This window comes from Gymnodraco acuticeps, unplaced genomic scaffold (assembly GCF_902827175.1).
Source record: "Gymnodraco acuticeps unplaced genomic scaffold, fGymAcu1.1, whole genome shotgun sequence".
In the NCBI taxonomy this organism is placed as follows: Eukaryota; Metazoa; Chordata; class Actinopteri; order Perciformes; family Bathydraconidae; genus Gymnodraco; species Gymnodraco acuticeps.
In genome coordinates this window covers 1224580-1245618 of record NW_022990238.1, presented here as the reverse complement: position 1 = coordinate 1245618, position 21039 = coordinate 1224580, and the positions used below count along the sequence as shown (strand labels likewise).

The 21039-nt window shown below is 41.8% G+C and overlaps 1 protein-coding gene across 1 annotated transcript; it reads left to right on the top strand.

Annotated features, from left to right (window-relative positions):
* Nucleotides 1-71: 71 nt before the first annotated feature.
* On the top strand, nucleotides 72-20822 carry ern1 (endoplasmic reticulum to nucleus signaling 1). The gene is made up of 22 exons (XM_034219861.1): nucleotides 72-337; nucleotides 5490-5610; nucleotides 7843-7876; nucleotides 8038-8110; nucleotides 8323-8395; nucleotides 9485-9607; nucleotides 10445-10546; nucleotides 10636-10897; nucleotides 11445-11523; nucleotides 12058-12214; nucleotides 12821-12936; nucleotides 13050-13244; nucleotides 13751-14015; nucleotides 14373-14463; nucleotides 14567-14756; nucleotides 15049-15148; nucleotides 15249-15448; nucleotides 17637-17784; nucleotides 18009-18136; nucleotides 18538-18661; nucleotides 19294-19361; nucleotides 19443-20822. Exons 1-22 carry the CDS (start codon nucleotides 260-262, stop codon nucleotides 19998-20000), a joined length of 3285 nt encoding a protein of 1094 aa, XP_034075752.1. The 5' UTR covers nucleotides 72-259; the 3' UTR covers nucleotides 20001-20822.
* Nucleotides 20823-21039: the final 217 nt, after the last annotated feature.

Genomic DNA, 21039 nt, shown 5'->3' with positions numbered 1-21039 from the left:
TCCGGTGTCTGTAGCTCCTTTCTCATTGGCTCTAACATTTCCCCTCCTCCACTCGTGTGGATATCTATCCCAAAGTCCAACCCCCACGCTTTTCATTTCAGGAAGAAGCGGATCCAACGTTGTATTCACCGCTGCTGCTGGCTCAGTGCCTTTAACGTTGATTTAAAATAATAGCATCTGGTTGTAAGACAAAACACAAGTTCTATGTAGTCAACGGCCCTCCGGACCAGCTGTCTATCCCGGTCTGAGACCAGAAAACATGGACTGGACAGTGAGCAGTCGGGCCCTGTTGTGGTGCTTTTTGTCGTTGCTTTGCTGCGCTGGGATCCCACAAAAGGTAAGAGGGGCTAACTGGATAAGCTAGCTTAAGTTAGAAGACATTATCTCGGAGTTACCCGCATAACTATTCGTTTCACCCAACTTTAGGCTTGTTTTTCTGCTTTTAGGGAAACTAATATAGAAGTACAAACTTGAATAAGTGTCATTCAGTGAGCCTTTTCACTCTGTCTGTGTGCTGCGTGTTGTATTCACATGATATCATTAAGCTAACGTTAGCTTTATGGCTAAAAGCACAACTTTTTAAGTAATACCAGCTTTGGAAACCCTATAATTAACATTGCTCACATTTCTTTATAACATTTTTAATTCATTATACCAGGGTTCTCAGATAAAGCAAACCGTAGGAGCATGACAATAACATATCCATCCTCTTAAAAAAGATCTCTCTGTTATTCAATATGACAATTTGCTGTCTATATGTTGTAGGTTTAATGTTGTTAGACTGTCTCGAAACTATTTAATGTGTTCTTGTCATCAACCTCCCCAAAGTATTTCAGAATCATATTGGCAAGCTTAAGAAATGCCCTTTCATTTATATCACTACTGAAACATAGAGCTTATACTGTACTGTTGTTAAGGCTTGATGATATGTTAATGTTCCCACAGCTTGCATGATAACACAACATACCTCCTTATCTTTGTCACAAGGCTGAACTCGTCCTTTGTTTGCACATGAGTTGCTACTTCAGAATGTGTTTCTTATTGTTTGAGTCATTAATTAACATTAACAATGAAAAGGTGGCAAACCAGGTAGTGCAAGTCAAACGTGTCAAGAAAGCATGGCATTGTTGTGCATCCAGAACATTTACAAAACATCAGTGCCTTTGTTCACATGCAATGCATTGTACTAAATGTGATTTAAAAATGCAATGTTTGTAAAGTAGCCACAACTTTGCAAGAAAAGACAGGCTGCAATATAAATCTTTTAGCAAAGAAACCTGATAATGGGGTCCTTAGCATCACTGGTGGCACAAACAGGGGCCAAATAACTGGCTGAAACTGATTTCTAGAAGGTCTCCATGCAGGGCCTTTAGCTAAAATGCTAGTAAACCAATTCAGATAAGAAGAAGATTAAAGTAGCCTATCATGTCTCAGGTTCTTCTTAGCCTTGTTGACAGTCTGCTTCTGTAGTCATGCTGACAAATGACAAAGGCTATCTATACATGGTGCCATTTGTGAGTGTGTCTAGGAGAGAAGAGAGATACATAGAGAAAAGACTCATCTTACTGCATCATCTTCGCAATTGAGGTATTTATTATACATCCTTTGCAAGGAGGATATGATGGTGACTCAAATCTAGCTTGCAGTCTCAGATGATATGTTTGTTTTAAGAAACGTATTCTCTCATTAGGCCCACGCCCCACTTTACATATCCGCCGGCCCACAACAACTCTAATATTATTTTACTACTTTATACCAGCCAACCTTAGTCATGCTGTTTATGCGAGTAACAGTTGTGATCCTACACTATCTTATCAGAACAGTAGATTGGCTAGGCTCTGAATGAGTGTGCCTGAGCAAGGGCCAACACCTTTCCTACTGTAGTATAATGAAGCTCTCATAGGTGCCTGAGACTGAATAAAATCAAACAACTCCACGCCTGTGTCATCTTCATGCAGCCCTAAAGGGAGATCTCTAATGACTACTTGACTATGTTGGACTTAAGTGACTTTCAAAACTAATCTTTATGACCTGTTGCTCCACTACAGCTACCCTGACAAGTAGGTGTGAGATACGTATTTCTTGGTTCCTGTGTTATTGTTGCGCCAAAGCAAGCTGCAAACGTACTGCTTATTACTGTGAAGTTTCAGTTGTAAGTCAGTGTTCCACTTCTCAACAAAACAACTGTCATTTAGCGCAAGCCCAATTAATACATATGTTGTCAGACTCGCCCTATCATTTTCTTGCTAATGCTGTTTTTACAATGTACGACTTCCTTTAAAGCTACGATTCATTCCATTGTGTGTACTCCACACATGTGCCTCTCTTCCACACATGCAACTCTAAATAAGTCCTTAAAAGCCTGGAAAGTCTGTTTCACACAGCTCCAGTGTTTCAGATGACACCACCGATTAATCTGCCTGTATGCAATTTAGCCACACACGTGTTTATTTTGTTGTCCCACTATAAATGTCATTTTTCTGTTGTTTTCGGCACTCGCACACCTTTATAAGTAGCTGTGCAACAGAAAGCACCTGCTTGAAGTTGATGCCTGTGCAGGGCAGCCATGTCACAGTGACCCTGGATACTGGGCTTTTGTTTGCTTTCAAATGTTATGATCAGTTTTTCAGAGGATTGTACCGCCGCTTCATTTCTAAGGATGAATACAAGAAACAGATTGGCGCATGACTGGCCCTTTACCTTCCTCTCCTCCATGAGTCATCATCCCCTCCCCTGTGTCTCTTACACGTGTCACTCGGCTTTTGTGTCCTATAAAGAGGCATTTTGTCTGTCTGGCTCTTAGTTTGTACACAAACAATTATTTCTTCCGAGACTAGTTTGTGATGTAACAATAATTCACTATCTTGAAGATATGAGAGTATCTGACAAATGGGTAATAAAGCAGGTGTACTCCTAAAGTGCTTGTTTACACTCACTGGGAAAGCTGCCAGTTCCAGCCTGTCCTGTATTCAGGTTGGTTTGCCATACAAGAGGATGTGAAGCACACTGACACTCCAGCCGGCTACCAGTGACTTCACGAGCATTGTACTCGGTGTCCCTTAAGGGATGCCTGGCCGCATTGTGCAGGATTAAGTGAATACCTCAGAACCTGCCAAGACTTTGGTTTCGCCCAGTTCTGTAGTGTTATGTAACTCGCTTACACAACAATTAAAAAATGTCTGCGTTAACTCAGAATGAGGAAACGAGAGGGAGAACCATGATGTTTGAGTATTCTAAAAAAGCTTTCCCACTCACCACTGATGTTTCACCAAAGCAGTCGCTGTGAGCTGCTAGACATATCAAACGACATGTTCCCTGAGGCAACACTGTATATTCAACAGTTGAATATCAGTGTCCGTCCAAAACTAAGAGGCCAACAGATGTTAGGAGAGTTATTTGCTTGCGAAACCAAAAACAAGTTAGTTATGATTCTCCCAGTACACATGTGTAATGCTCGTGAGCTTGCAACCCAGTGGGAACACTCACAGGTGTACAATATTGACACGAAAGTTGTTATAGGATGTGAGACTAAAGAAGGGGACTGGTAGGCAAATGTGGAAGGACCCAGTTTCCTTCTGAAGAGTGTGACATTTTCAGTTTATAGAATAGTTGCCTCTGTCTCTGTTATAACAGGAGTCATTTTCCCATTTTAAGTTTGAACCTGAAGAGCACACGGGGAGAAAAGAATTTGCGTGAACTGGTTATTTTTTATGATCTTGGTTTTCTACGGAAAGAAAGCTCTGGGACAAAGGGGAACACCCTGAGTGACACAGTGAGGGTAGTGGTTGTTTTTGCTCTCCTTACCACATGCGCAGGCCTGAATTACTAGCTCTGGTGGTTTGTTTGTGTTTGACTTAGGAGCACTTTAACCCCCGCGGTCCTTATCTCTACAATAGTGGGAACATGATCAGAAGACCGTGATAGTAACTGTAGGATGATAATCTGCCTTATAATGTATGCATGTGGGGGCTATTTGCACCGCCCTCAGGGATCTGTAAATGGGATTAGTCAGGGAAGTTGATCAATACCGCAGTGGGTCAGCAGGAAACTGAGCTTTGTCTGCTCGGTTTTCCAAGACTCCTGTGGTAAGGATGGCAGATTTAGTGGCATTCCTAGATTTTTTTTATTCCCAGTCTGACCCTGAGAGAAAGCCACTGAAAAGTGTTAATACGCTGTGCCTGATTGATGAGGCAGGAATCAGTCAAAAACGTTTGGCATGTCAATGACTGCATGATATGTGAAACTTTTTTGTCAGGAACTGAAGTACACAAAATGGTTAAATATTCGATTTTCTGGAGTAGAGAAAACTCTTGTGTACCCGTTGCATATCATCTTGAAAAAACATCTTCAATGAAAGTAGAGAGAGAGTGGACATGCTCACTTGGTACTGCACTTTTGGGTTTGTCTGGCATTCAGAGCTCTCCAACACACCCACTGGACATCTTCCTGCACATTGGTGCCAAAAACCATAAGAAGCCCACGGCTTGGTTATCAAGAGTGGCGTTTTTAGAATTCCATAGTGGGGTGAGCGCAGCACACATCCCCCCACAGAGCTGTTCATTCAGGCATAAGCCAAGTCATGAGGCCGGGTCGTTTAGCTGTCGTTGTGGTTTGAACTGATTTCCCTGGACTTGCTGCATCTTTGAATGTATTGTGTTGTGTCAGCTGTCATGAAATGAATCAAAGTGTTCTGATGTCTGAGTGGGAGGGAAAAGTTCTGGAAATAAAGGATCCCATATGCCCCGTCAGCCCACTAATCATCTGTGCAAAGGGAAGTTAAAGCACTCTTTTCCTTCAGTTCACTGTGCAATCTGTTTTTAAAAAAGTGACCCTATGCGTATAAGCTATGCTAGGGGTTAGCACGAGTGTAATGCAGAAGTGTAGACGGAGCACCAGGTTCATGCCCAGTTTGTTTTCCCTCCTCCACGTTGCAACCATGGTTGCAACCCTCGGCTCAAGCTGTTACTTTGAACATTCTGAACCCATGCCCCCTGTTACCTAGCCCACTCCTCGTTTGCTCTTCAGTCGTTATTGTAGGGTATTGATTTGAAATTCAATGATTTGTAAAGCCGACTAAGGTGGCACACTCCCTGGCAACCCAACACCCCACCCCTTTCAACGAAATGCTGCCAAAACAGGCCCCATTTCTCAGAGTGGACCCTCTTCTTCCATATTTCTGCATTCCACTGTGGTTGATTATATAATCTCAAGCTGTCGTTTTGATATGATAATAAGGTCCAGGCGTGTGAGGATCAGTAATGGTAAAGTTATTAGTGGCTCATTATTCACCACCTTAATGCAGCCAGGAGCACAGGTTATGAATTAAGTGAAAGCATGCATGCTCAAACATGCCTGCTTACTGATGACTGAATTTAATATGTTGTTACTTAGATTCATGTGCATTAATTAATTAATTAATTAATGTGAATATCTAAAGAGTAGAGATTGCTATAAGTATATCACCTTGATGTTTTCCCCCCGTTCTGTAGGGGTTTTGCGGCGCCAGCACCGTTTCCCTTCCTGAAAGCCTGCTCTTTGTTTCCACGCTGGATGGAAACCTGCACGCCGTTAGCAAGAAGTCAGGCTCTATCAAATGGACTCTGAAAGAAGGTAAGAGGAGAGGACAAGAGTCAATTGTAACCTTTTTCTCAAGTCACAGTTCCTTATTCAGGTTACACTTGCAAAACCACTTGTTGTGTTCCAATGAGATCCCACTGCTGTTTCTAAACCACAATGACAATAGTGATGTGTCTTTTGTCAGTTTTAGGGTTACGGTTATATTATAACACAACCGAAATACCTTAGTGGGAAAACCTTAGGTGGGATTAAGCACATGGAAGTACTGGGCGCTGTTCTCCTAGCTAGGCATGGAAACTAGGTAATTATTAACTGAAAGAGGGGCAGAAATAGCCTGTAATCAAGGTCAGAATGGGCAAGGGTAAGCCACGTTGCTGTAGTATCACCTACACACACACACACACACACACACACACACACACACACACACACACACACACACACACACACAGCATGTACTATGGGTACCTTTGTTAATGTAGGAACTATACCCTTGGGAATACCATTAGATAAGCGCACTTTAAGGTTTTCAGTAACATGCTGAAAAGTCTCCTAGACATTATTGTTTCAGTGTTCTTATCCATCTTAGAGTTAAACACAAAGCCTGAAACTGTTCTGAAAATACATTCTGATCACTTTTTTAAGGGATTGCAAAGATTGAAAACTACTCTAGTTTCAACCCACATGTCCTGGTTAGGTCCACCTAATACCCAAGTCATTAATATTCAGAAGCAGCCTCCTCCGCATCATCTGTTTTACTGGAATGACTATTGAATATACATTTGACCAGCTCTGTACCAGGCTCCCCACACACCTGTTGTTGTGCTCTTGTCAGGCAACCATACACCTACAGAATGAGGGGGAATTAGAAATATTTTCCCTACACCAAAACAGTACAACTCAGCCCAAGTGCATGTCGTCTCGCTGTTTGCTAGTTATATCCTGTCGGCTTTGCAGACCTGTGTTTGTATATCAGCTAACGGGTGTCGGCGTATTTCTGTGAAACCATTGTTTTCCAACGACCGTCTGTTATAACACATAACGAATGCATATGCTGCTCGAACCCAAGAAACAATGGACCTGTTCGGACCCTGGTGTCAGCATGTGTCTTTTGTAGTGCTACACGATTTGGAACAAATAGCTAATAGGGACTCATTTGACTACTATTTCAATATATATAGATTTACGATTTTGGAAACTCGTCCCACCGTCATCGAAATATATATTGAAATGAAGTTTGGTTGAAGAGGATCTGTATTAAACAAGCATTATTTTATTAAGTGAGAGCCAGGACATCTCTGAAGCACCAAACTTGTCTTGAGAGACCACCTTTGATCCGATCTCCTTTCCCTACTCACATTGAAGTGCCTTCTCTTACACCAACCACCGACAATATGATGATGACATCCAAAACACAAGATCCCCTCATGTGGTTCCTTTGATATGAGAAATACTATCAAAATAATAATGTTTTTAAAACACAGACACTGTTCAAATACACAGAGCTATTTTCATTGGACAAAGCCAGCGACTGAGCGCTTCCTTCTGCTTAAGCAGAGGATGTTAGTTTAGTGACGGTCTTTCAATGCGGCCCAGACCCCCCGAGAATGGGTTCGGAGCGATAGGATCCCAAAGCTTCCTCAATGTGTCTTGGGTGCATTCACACCTGTAGTTAAAGCTGTCTACTTATGATTGGTTGTTAACGCCAGGTGTTAACAGGCCCAATGGCCACCTTCAGGTAATCCTACGCTTCCCCCCCCCGCTCCTGTTGACCCCTTTAGGCACCTCCACAGAGATCAGCAGCACCTGGTCCCCGCCCTGTATGTTCACACAGTAGGGAGGTGTGTGTTTGTATTTTAAGAACGTATTAAGAATGCCAAATGAAAGGAGACAGATACAGCAATGTTTTATAGGTGAATAATCATACACGGGAGGAAAAAGCAGCATACTATAATACTTTAATGTATCACAAATATAGTGAAATAGACAAAAGGAGGGAGTATTAAGTAAGCTGCATTATCCATACTTCTATAAATATTGAATTGCTTGCCTTCCAAGCGGAGCTGTTGGCGGACATGACTGTTTGCTTTTCATGTTTGCTCCAAGGGAATTCGTTTTCAATTTGGACTTTGCGTTCCGTGCCGTTAAATGTCACTGATATTCATGGCACTCTCTTGCTCAACAGCTCCTGGCCACAGTTTGCATTGTTGGTTGATATTCTTGTCAGTCCTGACTTGCGTCTTGTCTTCTTTTCTCTCCTCACAGATCCAGTTCTCCAGGTCCCCACACATGTGGCAGAGTATGTCATTTTGCATTTACTTTTCTCCATGGGTGTCTAAATAAGTTTGTGTACTACATATCTGTAACTAAAGGTGGTGAATGTAAATAGTTGTGGTAACTTTTCTTTAGTTTGGCTCCCTGTACTGGTATTGATATATCTTCTTAAATGTTTCCCTCTAGACCAGCCTTCCTGCCTGACCCCAACGACGGCAGCCTGTACTCTCTGGGAGGAAAGAACAACGAAGGCCTCACAGTAAGAGGAAATCATTTTTTAATCACTAACCATAATCTCCCCCTGTCTAGTGAGTAACACGCTGTTCAGTTCCCTATTCTGTAGAAAAACACATCTTCTGACATTATACGTGTGTATAAGTCATGCACGCTCATTCTGAAGTTGTGAACATCAAAAGACCTACAGCATGTAGTGGTTTTTCTAATGTTCCTTCATTCATTTTCCCACAACAGAAATTACCCTTCACGATCCCCGAGTTGGTCCAGGCTTCTCCCTGTCGCAGCTCTGATGGCGTACTTTACATGGGTAAGGCTCCAAAAAGGAATCCAAATGTAGCCTCGTCTCCTCACATAAAGGAGCAGGTGTTTCTGATGTCGTCCAGTACCTTTCGCTTCTACGCCATTTGCGGTCTAGGCCTGTGCTCTTTTGCATTTGAAACAGTTAACAGAGGAAAGGTAATCTACCAAAGTGACTGTGTCATTGTCTGAAGGGAAGCGGGTGATATTTGCCTCCACAAAGACATTATCAGTGAATCTTTTGTTTTCATTCAACTGAAGCTGCTGCACGAACAAAGCGTTTAGCAAATGCAAAGATAGGAAAGGGTTACAATCTCAAACTCTAGTAGAGTTTATGAGAGTTATCAGGCCAAACCATGCTGCTGGATCCTCTGCAGCGGCCATTTCCAGATGTATTGTTCATGCATTCTTCCATTCTAATCTATGATTAGTGCATTACTGCCACTCCCTGCATCCACAGAATAAGCAAGAACAAAGATGGGTTTGTCGTTTAATGATAGAATGGAAACACCCATCACTGTGAGGCACCTTAAGGACAATTTCTAATATACTCGGAATGCTAGAGAGTATTCTAATTTATTCTGTGGATTTTATAGTGTTTAGATACTCGTCTGAATATGTAGTTTTTGCTAGGAATATATTTATATTGTTTTTTATTGTATTTTTAAGAAATGTTGTAATTCTTGTAGATTTACTGTCAAAATGCTGCTGTGACATACACTTTCCTGACTTTGGATAAATAAAGTATTATCTATTTGATGATTCCTAAACCGGTTTTCTTTAGGTAGGCCAAAAAAACACATTTATCTTGGATGTTGTCACACTATCATTGGACCACAGATTTGAAAAAAGCATAGAAAATATTATTTAACAGCAAAATAGGGAGAAACCTCTAGAATAGCAACCTTCTCCACAGTGGACAATTATATTAAAAGGTGACACATTAACAGAGTAGAGAAAGTATGAGTAACATTACCTTAATTACCTTTGTATTATTAGTTAATATTATCAGACCAAGATATATGTTATGATTATGTCAAGAATAATATAAATACTGTAATCATGGCGGAGTGTATTAACTTAATCTGTGCGTGTGCAGGTAAGAAGCAGGACCTGTGGTATGTGGTGGACCTGTTGACTGGAGAGAAGCAGCAGACCTTGACTTCCTCCTTCGCTGAGATGCTGTGTCCCTCTTCCTCTCTTCTCTATCTGGGACGCACAGGTAAAGATAACGATCCAGTAACACAAGATCCTTTTTTTTACTCAAACTCATTTTCACCAGATTACCATAGCAGCCGATCCTATTCATTTCCTAATCTGACTAATTAACGGGCCCGTGTGTCTTGCATACTGTTACCCAAACTGTTGGCAAACCCTTATTTACCTCTCTTATCTCTGCTTCAGTCCCCGCCCCTCCCTTAAACCACACCAACCCCCACTATATCCCTGGGATGGTAATTGTAGACACAGACCTACAGCATGAGAGCCCTGTCAATTAAATACTTCCTTTACATGGTTTCTACTCTTTAACCAAACGGCACAGATGCTCAATTTTGTTTCAACTTGTCTTCAAGATGTTTTGCTTCGAAGCAAAACCAACTCAATAACAATTTGCACTTCCATTTATCCCCATTAACTGTGGGGTTGCTTTGGGAGTTAGGGTTAGGGGTTATATTTCAAGCATGTTATACAAATAAGTTATTGGGCTATTTTTTATCAACTAAGGTTTGTTAGGAAATGTTGTCAACTTTAATTGACTGAATATATTCAAAAATGTTGCTTACTATTTACTTATATTTTAACATGTATTTAATAAGTGCAGTAGAAGTCAAGCAAGTTTCAGGTTTGGGCCGTATTCAATAATACTTTTAAAATGAGCTGAGGGCCAATTAAAAGTCCCCGAGACAAATGTAAAAATCTGTGATATTGGGCTATATAAATACACTTTTATTAATGTATTGTGTTTACTCAAATGCAAACTCAAAGCCCCAATTTTGTGTATGTTCTTAAGGGAAGCAATATGGTGTGAATATGTCCCTGTTGCTCATTTCCCCGTCAGAGTACACCATCACCATGTACGACACCAAGAGCAGAGAGCTGCGTTGGAATGCCACCTATTCCGACTACGCCTCGACCCTTCCTGATGATGACACCAAATACAGTAAGACTATTCAACACGCTGGCTCTTTTGATCAGTGTATTCTCTGACAGACAGTAATAATCACTTGTCCACTCTTCGGTTCCCCACAGAAGTGGCTCATTTTGTGTCCAACGGTGACGGCCTGGTGGTGACGGTGGACAGCGAATCAGGAGACATTCAGTGGTTTCAGAACTATAACTCTCCGGTGGTGGCCATGTATATCTGGCAGCGCGAGGGCCTCCGCAAAGTTCCCCACACTAACGTTGCCGTGGAAACCCTGCGGTACCTCACTTTCATGTCTGGAGAGGTTGGCCGCATCACACAGTGGAAATACCCGTTTCCCAAAGAGAATAAGCCCAAAAACAAATTCCTGTAAGCCGTGTTAATGACCCCTACTCTTTTTGACTTTTCCTTCTATGATTGTTACTACTATTTCTAATTTGGCTAGATAAAAAAAGAAGAAGTGTGTCTTACTCATTCAGGGAGAATCATTGGTTGAGCACAGTTTTAAACATGTAAGAACATTCTGCCTATTAATCACAGGGGACTAACTTACTGGAAGGCAGAAATCAAGGTTTTGTAAGATGTGAGATTGCTTAATGTTGGGATGGAGTCTAGACATGTAATACCTAACAAGTGGATGCTAGCAGGCCTAGTTTCAGCTCAGGTTTCACACTGCAGTACGGCTTTATTTTCATATATTGAGTTCACACCTGCTTCTGCTGGAAACAGTACTTTCAGTGGTGGAGCCACTGTGACGGTTTCGCCTGTTTAGGGAGATGATGGCAAACTCTGACAGTTCTGTAATACATTCAAGATGTGTTTACCACGATTCTATTCCGTCACACTTTAGCATGACGTATGTACTGTATCTAAAGTAAGTAGACATTTGACTAGCATTGCTTTTCTCCTTTTTTAGGGCCACTTTGTATGTGGGGAAATACTCCACCAGTCTGTATGCCTCTTCCTCCCTGGTGCACGATGGAGTCACTGTAGTGGTGAGTGACCGTTACAAGTATCTCTTCATTTAGGCAAAACTCAATCGTTATCAGGAAGACATGAACAGGGAAAATGTGTGAGTTTTATATTGAGTCAAGGTTTATCTACTCATTTTATGCGTCATCAGTTTTCACTTTTGGTTAGTGGTTTCTAAGAATACCGTTGAGTTTGTATGAAAACATCCTGTTCCAGTTGTGTCCTCACTTGCACTTCTTACTTGCGTCACTTTGATTGTTACTGGCTTTGCCCCAAGGAGATCTATTGCCTCTTGTTCGGCAAATATTAAACACATTGCATGACATTTGTTATCAGATGATAAGATCATTCATTTCAAATGGAAAGATCTTTAAAAATGGTTCTAACATATGTATATTTTTTAATTGTTCTCTTTTGTCCCCCTTTTTCTTTATTCTTTAATATTCTTTTCAGATACAATATTATTTAAATGATCCTTATTTAATTCTGTGAGGCCTCTGATGAAAAATTCACCTGAATTCATAACATGTTTGTGTGTATTTTCTGTGACTGTGCAGCCTCGTGGCAGCACCTTCCCCATGCTGGAGGGTCCCGACAGCCGGGAGACTGACGAGGACAAGGAGTGCTTCATCACGCCCAGCACCAGCGTGTTCAATGCTCCGCTGCGGAAGAGAAACCGTATAAACTACATGAGGAACTACCTGCTCCTTATAGGTACTACTTCAGTACACAAATCAGAGTAATACTAAACACTCTAATCAAATTGAAATGTTCTGTCACGGTGACGGAGAAGGTTTTAAGGGTCACCACGTAAAAAAAGTTATAGTTTCAGTGATTATCATGTGTGAGGCTGATATCAGGAAAGAACTCTGTGAAATGGTTATTACGGTCTAGGACAGGGGTGTCAAACATATGTCCACTAAATGCTTTGTGCTTATGGAGATACACTGATCTTTAAGTTGTAATGCACATATGTAAATGATAAACTGAAGCATAATATCGTTGAAAGATCTACTTTCTTTCACTAAAACAAAGGGCACAATTTGCAGTTGTCATTATTTGTAGGTTATTATGCTATAAATGTACTGCTCCGGCCAATTAGGGATCAATTTTGGCTGTATGTGGCCCCTAAACTAAAATGAGTTTGACACCGCTGGTCTAGGACATGAGTAGGCCATTGCGCTGTGTTGTGAGACTGCCCTCTGCTGGATGATAGTCATGTGGATATACTGTATGTCCAATAATATTTTATATGATATCCCTACTATTTAAATAATGATAATATCTGATAATTAAAACGTTTTTATTCCTGCATTTCAGGTCATCATGAGACGCCCCCTGAAGCTCACACTAAGCTCCTGGAGAAGTTCCCAGACAGCTTCCCTCGCAGCCAAGGCAACGTCATCCCACCCACTACTGACAAGAAGGTTGAGGAGGTGTGTGTCTGTCAGTGTGTCACCCAAGCAACGTTTTGTTTTGAAGATGTTTCAGATATCAAAACATCTGTGCAGATTGTGCTCACTCTCTTCGTCCTGTCCCCCCCTTGCAGAAGGTCAATTATAGTGGGATGGATGATGGCCCCCCTTCCCCTCCGCCTGAAACATCCATCCAGGAACCTGGCACCAGTGGTCGCACTGGGCGTCCAGAGGCCCCGGTGGACTCCATGCTCAAAGACATGGCAACTATCATCTTCTCCACCTTCCTCCTGGCTGGATGGGTGGCCTTTGTGATCACCTACCCTAAAGTAAGTCACACAACACCACCTAGTGGACTGCTGGGTCTCTGCATCTACATTATCATGAAATACATGTTCATATGTGGAAGTTGTTGATCTTAAAAAATCAAACTCAGATTGAGCCTAGTTTTTCATTTGTATGTATTTTAAGCATAAGGGATTGCAGAGCCTCATAATGGGCGAATTTTTGAATGAATTTATTGATTCATGTAATACATAATCATCATCATCATCAGCTTTTATTTGAAGAGACTCTTGGTCCATTATTAAGACATACAACACTCATAATGATTAAGTTTGAACAACTGTCTGTAAAGCATACATACTCCTTTTTAGAGAAAGCATAATAAGAAGTGAATTCCACTAAAGAAGACACTATACATTTTCTGTCATTGTCTAAAATAAGTTGAAAATGATGTACACCAGAAATTGGCAGAACATCTAATTCGTGCATCCCTCTTCTGAAAACAGTTGTTATTCTTAGACACTCAGACATCTCTCCTCTCTCTCCACAGAGTGTCCACAAGCAGCAGCAGCTGCAGCACCAGGAGTTCCAGAGACAGATGGAGGAGAAGTTGGAGCTGCTCCAGAGGCAGCAGCCGTTCCCCCCTGCAGACGGAGCCCTGGGCTTGGCCCCCGAAAGCGACTATCTGGAGGTGGCCCGCACTCGCTCCGAATACTCGGACCACAGCAGCCCTAATGTGACCCCCCGCGCCTCCAACCACTCCAACCTGTCTGTGTCTGAATTGGGAAGCTCTGCCAATGAGCACGAAGATGGAGGTGAACAATTAAAATTACACGCACACACTTTGATTTTTTTACGTTATATCTGTATTACATTTTTCAAATACAACACAGAACAGCTCATACATGACATCACAGGTAAGGTACGTAGATAAGAATAAGAACTAAAAATAAGAAATGCAAATAAAAATGCCATTCGCCATCCGGGGATAGAGGCAGCAACACAATTAAGTTAGATAGTAATAACTATCAAAAATAAAGAGACAAATACAGATGAATGTATACAGGGGTAACAAGGTTTCAGGAAAACACAAAAACAGTCATATTTGATGGCACTTTTTAAGAATTGTAACCCAGTTTTCATTGTTTAAAATGATGTATTTGTCTTTTCAGAGGATGACTCCAATATGGTCAGAGTGGGCAACATAACTTTCCGTCCCAAAGAGGTCTTGGGTCACGGTGCTGAGGGCACCATTGTGTACAGGTAAGTCTGAACAAATCTGTCAACAGTTATTCCCTATTCTTGTCTTATTTGTAAAATAGTGACCTAATATCATATTGTTGTACTGCCATTGTTTCTCCACAAGGGGTCAGTTTGACAACCGTGCAGTTGCAGTGAAGAGAATTCTCCCAGAATGCTTCAGCTTTGCAGACCGGGAAGTCCAGCTGCTGAGGGAGTCAGACGAGCACCCGAATGTCATCCGCTACTTCTGCACCGAGAGGGACCGCCAGTTCCAGTACATCGCCATTGAGCTGTGTGCTGCCTCTCTTCAGGAGGTATGGGGGGGGGGGGGGAAACAAGAAGCATTTTGCTAATAACAGCACATAGGAATAACTGATGCTTCCTTAATGATGCATTACTTTTTTTGTGTAAGTACCATGCATTTTTACTGCTAGTGCTTTTGAGAGTTTGTCAATAAGTGGAGGAATTTGCAATGATTATTTGTCTTTGTTTCAATATTCTACAGAAGTAGAAATTATTATATTTTGGTTCCCTACACATCAATGTGAAATTAAGACGCCATGTTTTAATTACTGGACTTCACTAACTGGTGTTCCATCTCTCTAGTATGTGGAGAGGAAGGATTTCGACCGTCATGGACTTGATCCTGTTATACTTCTTCAGCAGACCATGTCAGGACTGGCTCACCTGCACTCTCTAAACATAGGTATCATTGCCATCATTACTGGCTGTTATATATAACCAAACAACATCTACATCACTTGCAAGCTTGTTTTCCTCGTCTCATCTGGATACTTTTCCTTCAGTCCACAGAGACCTGAAACCCCACAACATCCTGGTGTCCATGCCCAACGCCCACGGCCGGGTCCGGGCCATGATCTCAGACTTCGGCTTGTGTAAGAAGCTGGCAGTGGGCCGCCACAGCTTCAGCAGAAGGTCGGGGGTTCCCGGCACAGAGGGCTGGATCGCCCCCGAGATTCTCAGCGAGGACTGCAAAGACAACCCGGTGAGTCAGTGGGAGAGAAGCTGCACTCTCTGCAGGGATGGGATAGGACTTTATTGCAGATGGCAATGAGAAGGACTATTCCATATTCAGAATAATCTCACACGAGTAACTCGGGTTAAAAAAAAAGAAAGCCTTATTATATAAAATAAAATAATTATGTGTCAAAGAACAGACGTATTATATTTTGCTTTATCATTTACTTATTTAAGATTGTTTTATTTTCTGCTTTCCACTTAAAAAAGGATGTCACAAAAAAATTATTTGTAATGCGATAACAAACATGTGATTCCTAACTAAGGTTAAAGGATATAAACGTAGTTTATAACAAGCATTTAAGAAGCTTTCCCTCAAACGTTCTCCAGTTTGGACAGAAAAGAACCCACAAAAAACTGTCTACAGGATGAATGTTCAAGGTTCAAGGTTCTTTATTAGTCATGCGAACATAGCTACAGAGTAGTTATGCCGATGAACATCTTGTGTCACAGGCTTCTCCAACAGTGCAACACAAAACACAGATAAAGAGAAAAATATAGTGCAAGTAAATAGTAATACAAAAGAAAAATAGTTTAAAAAAGTGAAATAGTGCAACAAGAGTATATCAGGGGTGGGGAAACTTTTTGGCTCGGGGGCCACTATGAGTTTTAAATTTGACAGACGGGCCAGTAGCCAGTAGCCGGTGAAAACATATTTAGCTGTCCACTCCTCATTATACACTCGGCACTCAATGTTGACTTTTCTTTTCTTTGGTCCACTCATTGTTACAGATGCAGGTTCAAAGGTGAATTAGGTTCAAAGGTGAATTATTGCGTCATTGCGTCATCGTTTGCATCATGACGTAACCGTTTACGTGCCTTCTTATGACCCACACAGCGTTTTACGTCGCTGATTTTCTCCGCAACACCGCTCACAACAACATCAATAGAGGACTGCGTCGGGTAGTTTTTAATCATACGAAGCCAGATTAAGTTAAAGAACTACTTCTCCAACCTTGTACCTTTCTCCAGAGTGCCGTGGTGTATTGTTTATTAATGTGGTTCAGCTGCATTACCGCCCGCTGCAGTGCTGCTCGTCTACCGGAGTTTATTCTCCCGTTAACTCGCGGCAGCGGCTGCTGTAAAGTTTTCATTGTCTGACTGTTACAAGCAGCTGATAAATATCCCTCATCCCCATAAGTGAATGTGTTTTAGTCTGAAAGCTGTTTGGTATCACAACGCTGTTATGAAAGTTTCTCTGGCATTCTACATGTGATGTTAGCTAATCAGACTATCTTACTTGTTGCTATCATATTGTGGCATAAGACGTTTTCTACACGCATATTTTACCGGCGTAGTTTTCGTTATGATTTTACTTGTGATGGCCACATGTAGCCCAAGTATTGATTCCATCCGATAGTTGCAATAATACAAAACAAAAGGAAAACGTCTGCCCGCTCTTCACAATGGTCAATAACAGTGAACGGATGGTTATTAAAGTAAGGTCAAATAAACAGAATCACACTAAGCCTGGTTAATGTTGCCTGACTTTATATAAGTGTTTTTTATAAGTGTGTGGTCGCGTTCCAGTCACTTTGCTCAGCGCTACTGCTTGTTACAACTTGTATTAGCCGTACTCGCCATGAACTGTTATTGCTCAGGTTAATCTCGACCCCCTCCAATGTAAGCGTGACGTATTTGGTTCTTTGATCTTGCCGGGTTGCCGAGTGGGGCCAGAGAATAGACCAGACTCCAGCAAAGGTCAATTGTGTCTAGAGTGCGCCATCTAGTGGGATCAACTGAAATGCCGGGTATTGCAGGAAAAAGGCTAAATGAATGCGGTCTTTACTATAATTTGGACAATTTTGTACCAATATTTGGCGGGCTGGATTCAAAAGCCCAACGGGCCGTGTATGGCCCGGCGGGCCTTAGTTTGTCCATGCCTGGTCTATATGCAAGTTAAAAAATATGATATATTAGGTAAATAGATAAATATGTTTTAAGTAGCAGCCGAGGCCAGATGAATATTAAGGATGTTGTTTCAACAGTTCAGGTGTTTAACAGTCTTATTGCCTGTGGGACTCAAATGAGCATTATTAACATAAACAGATAAAACAACACTAGAATACGTAACTTGATATATTTGGGTGGTAAATGTTTGTTTCATTTCATGCCTCACTGACCTCCCCCTCCTCTCCTTCTCCTCTCCCTTGCAGACCTGCGCTGTGGACATCTTCTCTGCTGGTTGTGTGTTTTACTACGTGGTGTCTGAGGGAAGCCACCCCTTCGGCAAGTCCCTGCAGAGGCAAGCCAACATCCTACTGGGCACATACAGCCTCGACCATCTGCTAACTGATAAACATGGTGAGCAATTAACCTGCTTTTGTCCCTCACATCACTCTCAGATGCATAATTAAAGTCATGCAGTTCATTTTGATTAATAAGGGCAGGTAGGCTGATGTGATTGATGGGTTGTTTGTATCTGTTAATTCACGGCAAACAATTTATTGTTTTTTTAACAATGTATGCCGTTAGATCATCATACCCTGCAAGCACATCAAAACCAGCCTGTTTGTGTTATTTTCCAGAGGACTTTGTAGCCAGAGCTCTGGTAGAGCAGATGATGAGCATGGAGCCCCAAAGGAGGCCTTCAGCTGAGAGCGTTCTCAAACACCCTTTCTTCTGGAGCCTGGAGAAGGAGCTGCAGTTTTTTCAGGTCAGCTGTTTATCTATCTTCCTCTGCTTACTGTAAAAAACACTTAACGGCTGTTTTAATGTGGGTACTGTGCTACTACAAACTCATCTGTACACACACTCCTCTCAGGTTACTTTGTATTGGTGTAAATCCTCATTTCTGTTGAGCTCTGATTCATCATTATTAAACTTCTTCATACCTAAAGGCAATGTACATGGCTAGTTATAGCTGGCTATTTCAATATCATTTGGACAGTAATCTTAGGTTGTCTCTATTCTTCACATATTTACTTCACATATTAGAATGGTTGGAATTCCTCTAAAGCCACGTCTGAAACTAGAACTTAATTGATATGCTATATAATAGATTTGAGGTCATATACAGAATAAGAATGACACTTTTTTTGTTGTGGTTGCTTGCAGGATGTGAGCGACAGAATAGAAAAGGAACCGCTGGACGGGCCAATCGTGAGGCAGCTGGAGAGAGGAGGGAGGGCTGTTGTCAAGGGTGACTGGAGAGAGCACATCACAGTGCCACTGCAGACAGGTATGAAACTGGCTGGAATGTAAACATTCAGCCACAATTCAAGCTCCTGGTACCCCCCCTTTTTAAAATAATGTTTGATATGTTGGTTAACATGTAGGGTTTCGGTTGAGCACATGTGAAGTATTTCAGATTAAAGCTAGTTTTGCATTGACATGGTATACTTTCAGAGTGGCACTGAATGCAATATCCTGTCACCACAAAGTGTTGCAGTGCTCGCTAAACTGAGCTTGCTACTTCCTGTCAGAATCGTCACCCGCTGAAAACCACACCCTCAACTGGTTCTCTTTGGACTTTGCTCTCAGTTTATTTGAAAAATGGCACTGATCAAAATACAGAGTAATGTGAGGTCATAATATATTAAATTCCATCTTCTAACAACAGAAGATCAAATTATACTCGTGTTTTTCTATATTTACAAGCAACTACCTTTTAATATCTAATTGTTTTATACTTGGCAAACTTTTTTTGACTGTTATACAACCCTTAAAGTCTTTCCCTTGAAGTAATTCAGACACCAGGGGCCAGATCAGTTTGGCTGATTCAGGATAAAGTAAAAAGACAGTTGTATCATCTCACTGTTTATCAATTCCTTGTTGAATGATTTTCATTTTGTCTATCTCTTCCTTTGGCAGATCTGCGGAAATTCCGCTCCTATAAGGGAGGCTCGGTCAGAGACCTGATGCGTGCAATGAGAAACAAGGTAGGAATGTGTTGAAGTGTTTTCTACTCAGGTCTTACAGTACAAATCTGTTTCTAACACTTGACCTTTCTCCTTCTTCAGAAACATCATTACCGGGAGTTGCCTGCTGAGGTTCAGGAGACGCTGGGCTCCATCCCTGATGACTTTGTCTCCTACTTCACCTCCCGCTTCCCCCACCTGCTAATGCACACATACCTGGCCATGCGGACCTGTGCATCTGAGAGGCCATTCCTGCCTTACTACTCCACTGCAGATGAGCTTGCAAAAACACAGACCCTGCACACACACCTTGGGCCCCAAAGACAAAAAGAGCCATGTACTCAACCCTCAACAACACACACATCTTCCCCCTCTTCACAACCACAGGAACCTACACATTCGTCACAGCCAGCGCAGGTCCCTCACACAAATCCTGCTGAATCAGCTTCCTCTTCTTTACCCGATGAGCCTGTAGCTTCACATTTGCCAGTTGAGACAGTGGAGCCAGCTCTGTCCACACAGACTGACCTGCAGAGTCCAACCGTGAACCCCACACCTGCCTCAGAATCACCAACAGATCCTCTCGTGCTAGAACAATCCATCCAGTCTGAGGTGCACGCCCTGCCAGGTACTTTGATACTGGGTAATGAATCAGTGTGAGCTGAACCAGAGTCAGGTGGAGCCAGCACAAACGGGAGCATTGCCTTCAAGAGTGAGCACCAAGTTGGGCTCAGCTGCTGCAGTATGAGCTGGTGAGGACCAGGCCTGCAGTGCCTGCGATCCACCGCTGGGTGCAGCAGCTGTTCCCTTAATAAGTGCCTTCTGCTCACCTGGGTTAAAATGTCGCCCAACAGAACCGTCCACTTGTTGTTGTTCTTGCTTCGAGGAAGTCAGATGAGAATCAGGGTGATGCAGGACCTTATATTGTAGCTGGACTGAGCAAAGAGATGTTTTTTATTTTCTATCAGCATGTCCAAAAAATTGTGTTTATCCCTAAAAATATCTGGCCTCTATCGTGGGAAACATGTCTGGATGTTGTTGGATAGTTTTATAGTGCAATGTCGTATTTCTGAGTGAGCCTCTTCACTGCACAGATACTGTATGTGTATTTTTGTATAGACGGTTCAGAATTTGGATGAGGATAATGAATTATGTATTGAGGCCGATGTGCCTTTTTTTTCTTTTTTTAAATATCACTGTGCTGTGTACAGATCTTAAAAAATGACTATGCTAAGTGTGCTTGATTCCAGTTAATGCTGCTAGACTGCTTCTCTTTTGTCAATCAAGAATTAATGTGCCGACTCCCCAGCAGAGGCCTGCTCCAAATGGTGTTCAGGGTGGCACCTGAATACAGTGGGTAATGAGATTATGTAGTCATAAAAGAGTTTAGCTGTCAGGCAGCAGAGCTCGCTTAAAATAACTTTTCAAGGTTTTTAAAGTGAAGTTAATAACTTGCACATTAAAACGTTTTTTTTATACTAAGATTTGGTTGTGGATTAATGTTACTGCAAGTCAAGAGGGGGATTGGGAAATGTGGGATAATTAACTACTGTTGGTTCCTAAAAACAACTACTTATATTCAACAGATATTTTTACTTACAGGTCAGGTGCTCTGAGCAGCTGATGGTGTATTTACTGAATTGTCTGAGTGAGCTGTTGCTACAGTTAACATTGTTGGAGAAACCTACAGTGTTAGCTT

Bases quoted from the DNA above. Each gene is read 5' to 3' on its own strand.
- ern1 (XM_034219861.1), top strand. From the start codon at position 260: ATGGACTGGACAGTGAGCAGTCGGGCCCTGTTGTGGTGCTTTTTGTCG. The intron at 7,877-8,037 runs GTATGTCATTTT...GTTTCCCTCTAG, and splicing joins GTCCCCACACATGTGGCAGA to ACCAGCCTTCCTGCCTGACC. The intron at 17,785-18,008 runs GTGAGCAATTAA...GTTATTTTCCAG, and splicing joins TCTGCTAACTGATAAACATG to AGGACTTTGTAGCCAGAGCT.